A 9,153-nucleotide genomic window follows, 5' to 3' on the forward strand; every position below is an offset into this window, starting at 1 on the left:
AAAATTGTAAGCTTTCTTTCTCTGTGCTTGTTTTTTTTGGGACTTGGGGGTTGTCAACATGGGGAAGTACGTGATTAAATAGCTGTAATAGTTTCCTGTGTGAACACTGCTTCACACTCAGAAAGCATTTGTGTGATTTAGCTTAGCCTGTTTCAGAAATGCTTAGAAAATGAGCTGGTTTGGTTATCTATTCTGTTTTAAATTCAGATCCGCTCTCCCTTGTTTTACAGCAGTTTTTTTCCGTGTAGCACGTGAACCCTTACTCTCACATTGTCAGCATCCCAACTTGGTTTTGTTATGGATGTTTGTAACCAGAATTGTATGTATAAAAAGATACTATGGGTACAAAATTTCTAGTGCATTTGGTTTCTCTGAGCTTTTCTAGATAGATGTCTTATTTATTTCAGCAGAGATAGTTAGAATAGGGGAAGGGGTTCACTTACTGTGTTTGAGTTTTGTAAATAATAAGTTCTTGCAGTAAATCAGCCTTTAGAGTTGCTCTCCTCCTTCATGAGTGAAAGAGGAGAGGGTCCCACCTTCTTTATCCAGAAGTGTAGTGGCTAGAGCACTGTCCTGGGAAATCCCAAGTCCTTTATTAGATCTAGCCCAAAGCTGATAATAATAACTTTTCAGAAAACTATTGATTTCTTCTGCCTTACTAGCCTTCTAATTCTTATTGGCCAAGTCACTCCTCAGCCTTTCCTTTATTTAGTCTATGGTTGGACTTGTGTATACTTTTTAGTGCTAGGTTAGTGCTATTAATGATGATTTAATATGTTTATTCATTTCCCCTCGTACAATGACTCTAACAGAGTTTACTGACCTCTTGAAGAACTCATCCCAAAACTGTAATACTTAAACTAAAGGCACGTCTTAGAACAAAGACGAAGTGAAGGTTATAGGAAAAATCATAATGTAGCAGGTTCAGAACAGTGTGGGTTTTATTAGTCTAGCATCCCTAGTATCCTTCATGCTTCATATCTGGAGATGTAGCATTTTGACTGTGAAGAATACAGAGTGGTAAAAATGAAAGAGCTCTTGCGCAGAGAGAAAGGAGGTGAGGATAGAAAGTGAAGACACAAATCAGTACTACTATATTTTGTCTGACAGCCTTCAGTCGTAGGCTGCATTTTTCTCTTCTGTGAATTTCCAGACATTTTCACATTTCTTCTTCAAAGCCCTGTGTATCTCCAAAGGTGTTGAAAGGTCGCTCTGTGCAGTTAGCACTTTGAGGTCCCCTTGTATTGCACTCTTCCTTGAGCAACACCTGCAGGAAACAATGGTGAAAAAAATAGTCCTTTCATATGAAAATCTCACATAATGCCTTCAAGTGAATTGGGTCATATTTGTTCTTTAAGGGCATTTTGGGGGAAAAAAAGCAGAAATTAAGAAAAAACCCTAAGCAAGCAGCTTTTTGAGTGGATGAGCTCTTCAAAGTGAATAACTTAAACATTTTTTGTAGTGAGACTATTGATATTACTTGTTAAAGACTGAAAAGCTCTTTCTTAATAGGGATTGGCTAATGATGACATAGTTCTGTTGTCACCTAATGAAAAATGAAATTTATTTGCTAAAAGAGAGAATATAACTTTTCTTTCCCACACAGAAGCCATGCAGCTCTAACCTGTACTGGAGAAGTTTGTATAATACTGTTTTTCCATATGTAGTTGAGACTTACAGTTAACTCAAAATTTTTCCTTGTAGTTGAGAGTTAGGGGTCCTATATGTTGTTGAATTAGTCAGGTGGGATTTGTGTGGGTAGTTTCAGGGGACTTTTTTTTCTTCTCTGAAAACAACTTGGATTTTGATTTTAAAAACTGACCCTTTTGCTGAAATTCATCAGCCATTTCTAACTAGAAGTTGATGAAATGTTGTTGTCTACACCATTTCTCCTGGTTATGCAGTGATATGGCTGGATATCACATATGACTTATGGAAGATAGTATGTGACTCATTTGGCTGAATCAGGTTTTCTAATAAAAGCCTCACGTCTGCAAAATTGTCCCTCACAACAGAGAGAAACTTTTGAGTATTGCTGCTTGAATTTCATGCAGTTTGTTAGCTGAATCTTTTACCAGCCTTCTTTTTGTTTAGTCTTAGGCTATCCTGGGTGTCCTTTCAGCACAACCTTCATTTCTGTTCCTAAGGACTCCAGCACTAAGCCTACCTGTGTTACATCTTTCTCAAAAATACATGGAAACCCTCAGGGTTCAAGTACTCCCTTTCTCTCTTCTGCTACTTGTGGAGAGTGCTCTCCTCAGCAGTTATGGTGGAAGAGTATGGGGAGGCAGGCTTTTCTCAGACAGCACTGTATGTTACTAGGTTCAAACCCTCCATCACTTCTTGACTGTTCCTGAACTGGTGGGCTCCTGGTCAAGATTTCCATTCCTAGACAACAGGGCGTCTGGGATTTCTCAGCTCATGTGAAATCCTTTGCAAGACTTTAGTAATTTAAGGTAAAAGCAAGGTGAGAACATTTTACTTTAGAATGAAAAGCTGAAAAAATGAAAAATCTCATTTGGAGAGATATAAAAGTAGAAGCAGAACCATGCTTTATAGCTGCCTGTATGTTAGTGTAGCTCCAAGAGGTTCTCCCTATCTGCTTCATCTAACTAAAAAAACTGCCAGGAGACTTAACACAGCAGGGATCCAGTCCTTAGGCACACCCTTCCGGGTTAGGTCCCAGCACTGGACGGCATCAGTCACTGAGCAGAGGGTTTTGTCTGCAGAATCCTCTTCTACCTGGCATTAATTTTCATGACTCAAATCTCTTCTGAGATTTTCCTGCAGTACGTAGCCTCATGCTTAACCAAGACTCCAGGCTTTTCCCTGAAGGTTGTTCACCATTGCAGTCTGTGTGGCTTTAAACATTTTTATCTTCAATGCTATCACCTGTGCAGACAATAAACAAAACTCTTTGCTAGATGTGAATACAAAGCCTGACAGCTGGTATGGTGTTTTATTTGGGCATTAAAAAATCACTTAACCAGCAGTCTGAACAGAACTTTTGTTCAGATAGCTGGGGGGAAGGTTTTTCTGAGCACAACTGCCTTAAAAATGTAGATACTGAGAACTGTGCTTCATGGAAAGAAGAATGCTGAAAACCATGTGAAGGTACAAGAGAGACTAATGAATGCAGCTTATAAATAGCCCCCTGATAGAGGCGACTATTGCAGTAACTGAGCAAAGATTGAGGGAATCAGCAGGGGCGATGCTGCAGCCTGGGTTAGTGGGGTTAGGGTAGAGATTATAGCAGTGACAGTCCATTTCCCTTCTTTTAAAATGAAACCCAACAAACCCCACACAAACAATACCAAAATAACCACCTACTTCCATTTCTTTGTCTTTACTCACAATTTATATTCTTGAATGTAGACAAGAAACTATTTTCCCATGCAGCTCATTCCTCAAGATTAAGATAGAAAAATGTGTGCCTTTCTTCGAGTCCCTTGGCTTGTTGGAAAGGCAACTTTCTTTATTGACTAACTTTTTTTTTTTACCAGTTTACATATCTACAGGACAGAGTCTGTTTGTGTGGCTGCACAAGATGAAACTGGCAAGTGGTTTGGGTTGGTACAAGGGAAATTGATATTCTTGGGCTCTTTATTGTGACAGTGTATGGATATTAAAAATTAGAAGCTTACATGTTTATTGGAATTTATTTACATTTATTCAAGCTTCTCTTACATTCAGTTATTTTTTTATGCTGTTTGCCTTGCCAAGCAGGACAAAATTTTTATGGTTCTTTGTCCTTCACAGGTAGTATTTTCAGCATCTTTTAAAATGCAAATGCCAGTTCATGCAAAAAAACTCTAGTTGCAACTATTTTTATGTATTTATTTATTATATTTATTTATTTATTATATTCTAAATCTACAGTATAGAATATATGACATGCTGCTTAGTGTACTAACACAGCTTTATACAGTGTACTTTAAATGGTGGTCCAGGAAGGTACATCTGGCAGGATGAACCTGGGATAGGTTTGTAGGTTTGTGTGCTTCTCAGTGGTATGTGCCTGCTGTTGGCTGAAATGCTGAACTGGTACTGCAGTGCTGTGCTAACTGGTCATAGCGTGTGTCAACTAGTGGAGCTGCCGTGCTTTGCAGCTTGGTTCTGAATGAGTAATTTGGCTGGTGTAGTTTTAATTATTAATATGACATATTTCAGTTTTGCACATAATGTGTTACCAGTACCAGCATTTCTTTTTCTAGGCGTCTTTTGGACTGACCTCGGAGAACCCATTTCTAAAAACCCATACATTTTCTGTTGCACGTATACAGTAAACCAAGGGTATCGATCACCTTTTACACTGGAAGATGTATTATACATATCATAAATAGTCCAATGGTGCCACACTTTGTAGACACACAAGACACTGTGATACATTCTTGCTGAACTTAGGTCTTCTAAAGGGCAAACAGTGCACTTATGACAAAGGCATAACAGATCTTCTGCAGGCATGAACACAAGATTTGGGACCTAGCTGCCAGGTCATCCCATTTTCAAGGGAAGAGTAGTCTGGGTAACTGTCCCTCAACACTTGGTAGTGCTGGGAGATGGATGTAATGCTGGATAACTGTCCCCAGCCATGCAGTAGGGGGGCTTATGCTGGGCAGGCTGTAACCACTTTGAAGCAGGAGCTGTCATTCTGGTCTATGAATTTGCCACATCTGGAATAAGAACATTCTCTTCTGTGACTGAGATGCCAAAGGACTATCGCAGTATCTGTAACAGCAACAAGTGCTCCTGATCCTTCCTAAGACTAAGGGAATCCCAGCACTTTAGAAGTGTTTCTTTGGCTTCTAGGTTGGAAGAATGCCACCAATTGTTGTCAAACTGGCATCTCTCAGGCCAGTTCTTTTCCAGGCTGAGGGGTATTTACATTCCCGGTATTTCCATGGTAACACAGTCAGCTGGTGTTCAAAGCTAGAATGAGTGGAATTAGCCCCACTGAGCGCAGTGCAAGGATGCTAGCAACAGAGGAGATACGCCTTCCTGATACACAGATCCCAAAATTATAGTGGAAGTGCTAAGCACATCTCACCTGTCAGTCAGACAAGATGACAGCAGCTGAGGAGCCCGAAGGTCTGCCCGGCTGGTATTTAGAGGACACCTACTGGTGAAGTGTTCCTACTCTTCAGGAATATTTTCCATGCACAGAACAAATGGTTCATGGATGTGCCAAAGCACTGGGTTTAATGTTCTGTACTGCTGAGAGTAGGAGCTACCTGTGGAGAAAGCAGATCCTTTATCTTAAACTATGAACCGGTGTCATTAGAGAGTTTGGAGCCAAACCGGAGAAGAGAAATTCCTTGAAAATAGCAATCCTAATTCATTTTTAATAGCTTGGCTCTGTCTCGCACCTTAATCCCTCACATTTGAGTAGGAGTAACTATTGGATGCATGCTTAATCCATCTGGAGGTATATTCAGAACTTTACTGGACAGGGCCCTCAGCAGCCTGGTGTCACTTTGGAGTTGGTCCCACTTGGGGTCAAGTCGATGGCAGCCAGAAGTCCCTTCCAACCTATAAGATTCTGTGATTCTGTGATACTACCTTTCTGTCTGCAAATGCTACAGCCATGTACTTCAAATCAAGCTTGAAAATATTTTCAAGGCATTGTTGCTTCTTACTCTTCCAGATACCTTCAGCTTCTTCAAACAGCAGCAGCAGCGGAGGGAGAGATGGCAACAAAATCATATGGCTGTCAGAAAGGTTTCTCGACGCTCCGTGAGCAAGGAGCGATGGGTGGAGACACTTGTGGTTGCAGACAGTAAGATGGTTGAATATCATGGAAGTCATCATGTGGAATCATATATCCTCACTATAATGAATATGGTAGGTATGATATTTCCCTTTTTTACATAGGTGAATGAAGCAAATTTTAAGTTGATTTTGTTATTGATCACCTTGAAACAAATCTGTAACATTCTCTGAAAGAAATGTATTATCATTCATATACATTCATTGAAACTCTGTACTTTAAAGCATTTTTTACCTTACGTTTTGCATAGGCATAACTTTTCTGAGGATTTTAAGTGAAAAAAAATTCATAGCTATAAATGCTAGCACTAATTTTCTTTCCACTGAAATTCCCTGTTTCCCCTGGAACCTGTTTCTCATTGGTGATTTCAGATTGGTAGGTACAGCAGCAGAGAGAAATTCTACAGTTTTAAGCATATGGATTCATTCCCATGTCTGTGGGTGAGAAAGGCACACAGGAGCCCACTGGAAGTTGTAGTAAGTTAGCAAGAGCTAAAATATCAGTGTCTTGCTGTTTCAGTCACAAATCCAAACAGCACCATATGAGCTATGACAACAAAAATTAACTCTGTCCCAGTTAAAACCAGTACAGCTGTTTTCACTGCTAAGTATACTGCCTATAATACGAAGTCCACGTTGAAAAAAAGAGGAAAGTTTAACTTCCAATGTTTTCCTGTGTGGCAAGTTTCAAAATGTAATCTGGGAAAAGCAATAGCGTTTCATGGCACTGCCTACAGATATGTCTTCTGTTGTTGTCTGTATCATAGTAGATATTGACCTTGGAGAGTGTATTGAGGATGTCTTCTATGTCATTATCATGGTACATGTGTAATATATGTGAAATTAATCACAGTGTAATTCTAGCCATGGTAACCAATCTGTCCCTTGTGTTTCTGCAGTATGCTCTGACTGTGCCCCAAGCAGTCTGGTTAGCTACTGAGGCAGTGAGCCTGATTAAACAGACACAAAGCTGATTTGAGCATGTGAGGTTTTGTCCACACAGGGAAAATACGTGGAATAAAACCCTGTCATGATGAGATTCAGGAACAAACAAGTCTTGACATTTTCTCTGCAGTCTGTACCTGAGATGTTAGGGTTACTCACAAGGATTCAATTTTCAGCCTAATACCTTGAAAAACACCCATATCAAAATCAGACCTTTGTAAACACAATTTCTTCTTAATTTCTCCTTTAATGGTCTTCTCCAAAACAGTTTTGACCCAAACACAATCCATTTTGTCCATTCATATTTCTTGTGATATATGGCATAGCTCACATATAGATAGATTATGACTATTTACTGCTCTGATTCCCTTTCCTCCTGCCTAATTCAGCATTGCGAAGATGTTTATGACATTTTATTGCGGTGAAATTTTTGCTGAATTCAGTTCTTGCTCTTTTTAATGTGGATTTTTTTTTAATGGATTCATTATCTTTGCTTTTATTCTTAGCCTCTTCTGTGCTGTGAAAACACAAGAGTATCCGTCATTTAACTTATTTCTCTTTGCCTAGTGCTAACTAATTTTTGCTTTGTTGTGGCAGAAGCTGATTCCTATCAAATCAAAACCAGAGAATTTGATATGCTAGGTTTTTTGCACACTGAGGGGACCTCTCCATCAGTATTATTTGCGTTCTTTTCTGGTAGTGTTTTTTAAGAACTCTGCAGTTCTTGAAAGGGAAATGGACATAAAATAATCTTGGGTATGCTTTTGCTCTTTAGCTTACTAAGTTTTTCCAAGTCCTGTGTCATCACTTATTTGGCAGAGCTACCCCTTGCGGTAGTTCTAACATTTGTTGCATTTCAGTAAACTTCCAATGAAGTGCGTTGAGGATTTAAAAAATAAAACAACACCCCCACCCCAAGATGAACAGCGCGCTTGAAGTAAATGTCGTATTTTCTCTCTGAAGTCCTCTTCTTCTATAGAGGAATCAGTTAATCTCATACCTCCTGGCTCTGGCACAGGTCACAGGGTTGTTCCACGATCCAAGCATTGGCAATGCAATTCACATTGTGCTGGTCCGGCTCATCCTCTTTGAGGAGGAGGAGGTAAGGTTTTTATTTTCCTCAGAATGTCACTTATAAAACTTGGGAGTTCAATGCATTGAGCCATAATTATGGAGAGGAGGGTTTATTTCCTTAAAAAATGTGTTCATTTTACTCTTATAATAATGTTTGGCATGTCTATTTTTAGAATAAACACTGCCCTGGATAGCAAAATATTTAGCTGATGACTTCAGATATTTTGGCGTAAAATCAACAAGGAAAATGTAGTTAAAACAGACAAATTAGGAATGGGGAAATGGAATCTCTCCAGTGTCAGAAGAACATGGGATGCCACAGAGGACTAGATGAGACAGAGAAACTGATGTGTGCATCATCACTCAGAATCTAATTACGTAGCATTACCTGAAATGTATTAAACAGTGTAAAGCTAGACTATTTGCAGGTCTCTGAACAAATAAATCTGTTATTGTGCAGCTCAAACACACATTTTACTTTTTAGATCTCTTTTGAAAAAAAAAAAAGAGGACTGAGTGGATGCTAATTGCTGTAAAGTAGCTATATATTGGTGGTTTGCAGTGTCTCTCATTCACAAATATGTTGCTACGTGCTTAAATACATACTGATTGTCATCATTTTATAGTTACTTTTAAAACACTGTCCCTGACATAGCTTGCTCTGACTGCAGGAAGACATTAAGGGGATTTTCTCAGTGGCTTATGATTTATAACCACAGGCCCGATGGTCCCAATGCTATAGAAGGCAGTGAACCAAGCCATGGGGTCAGGCTTGGTCTTCTGAAGTAATTATTAAAATAGAGTCTGTTCTGATAGTCCTCAGTGTAAGAATATGCAGGCCAAAAGCTTTAGTTCACATCTTAGCAGGACAACAGGACAGACAGTGGATGGGGGAGAGGCTGAACTTCAGTACAGCCTTTAACACCATTTCCCACAGCATTCTCCTGGAGAAACTGGCTGCTCATGGCTTGGATGGGTGTATGCTTTGCTGGGTAAAAACTGGGTGGAAGGCCGTGCCCAGAGAGTGGTGGTGAATGGATTTAAATTCAGTTGGTGGCCAGTCACAACTGGTGTGCCCCAGGGCTTGGTACTGGGGCTGGTTCTCTTTAATATCTTTATCAACAACCTGGATGAGGGGATTGAAGGCACTCTCAGTAAGTTTGCAGATGACATTAAGTTGGGCAGGAGTGTTGATCTGCTTGAGAGTATGAAGGCTCTACAGAGGTGTCTGGACAGGCTGGGTCGGTGGACTGAGGCCAATGGTATGAGTTTCAACAAGGCCAAGTGCCAGGTCCTGCACTTGGGCCACAACAAACCCATGCAGCGCCACAGGCTTCGGGAGGAGTGGCTGGGAAGATGGCCCGGCGC

The 9,153-nt window shown here is 40.0% G+C and overlaps 1 protein-coding gene across 1 annotated transcript in view; it reads left to right on the plus strand.

Moving 5' to 3' along the window:
* ADAMTS12 (ADAM metallopeptidase with thrombospondin type 1 motif, 12) overlaps window positions 1–9,153 on the plus strand; it is a 165,669-nt gene that overhangs the window by 80,543 nt on the left and 75,973 nt on the right. The window contains exons 4-5 of the mRNA XM_009894723.1: window positions 5,645–5,841; window positions 7,730–7,813. Of these exons, the coding sequence (XP_009893025.1) occupies window positions 5,645–5,841; window positions 7,730–7,813 (281 nt within the window). The remainder of the gene's footprint in view (window positions 1–5,644; window positions 5,842–7,729; window positions 7,814–9,153) is intronic.

Source organism: Charadrius vociferus, unplaced genomic scaffold (genome assembly GCF_000708025.1).
Source record: "Charadrius vociferus isolate BGI_N301 unplaced genomic scaffold, ASM70802v2 scaffold450, whole genome shotgun sequence".
In the NCBI taxonomy this organism is placed as follows: Eukaryota; Metazoa; Chordata; class Aves; order Charadriiformes; family Charadriidae; genus Charadrius; species Charadrius vociferus.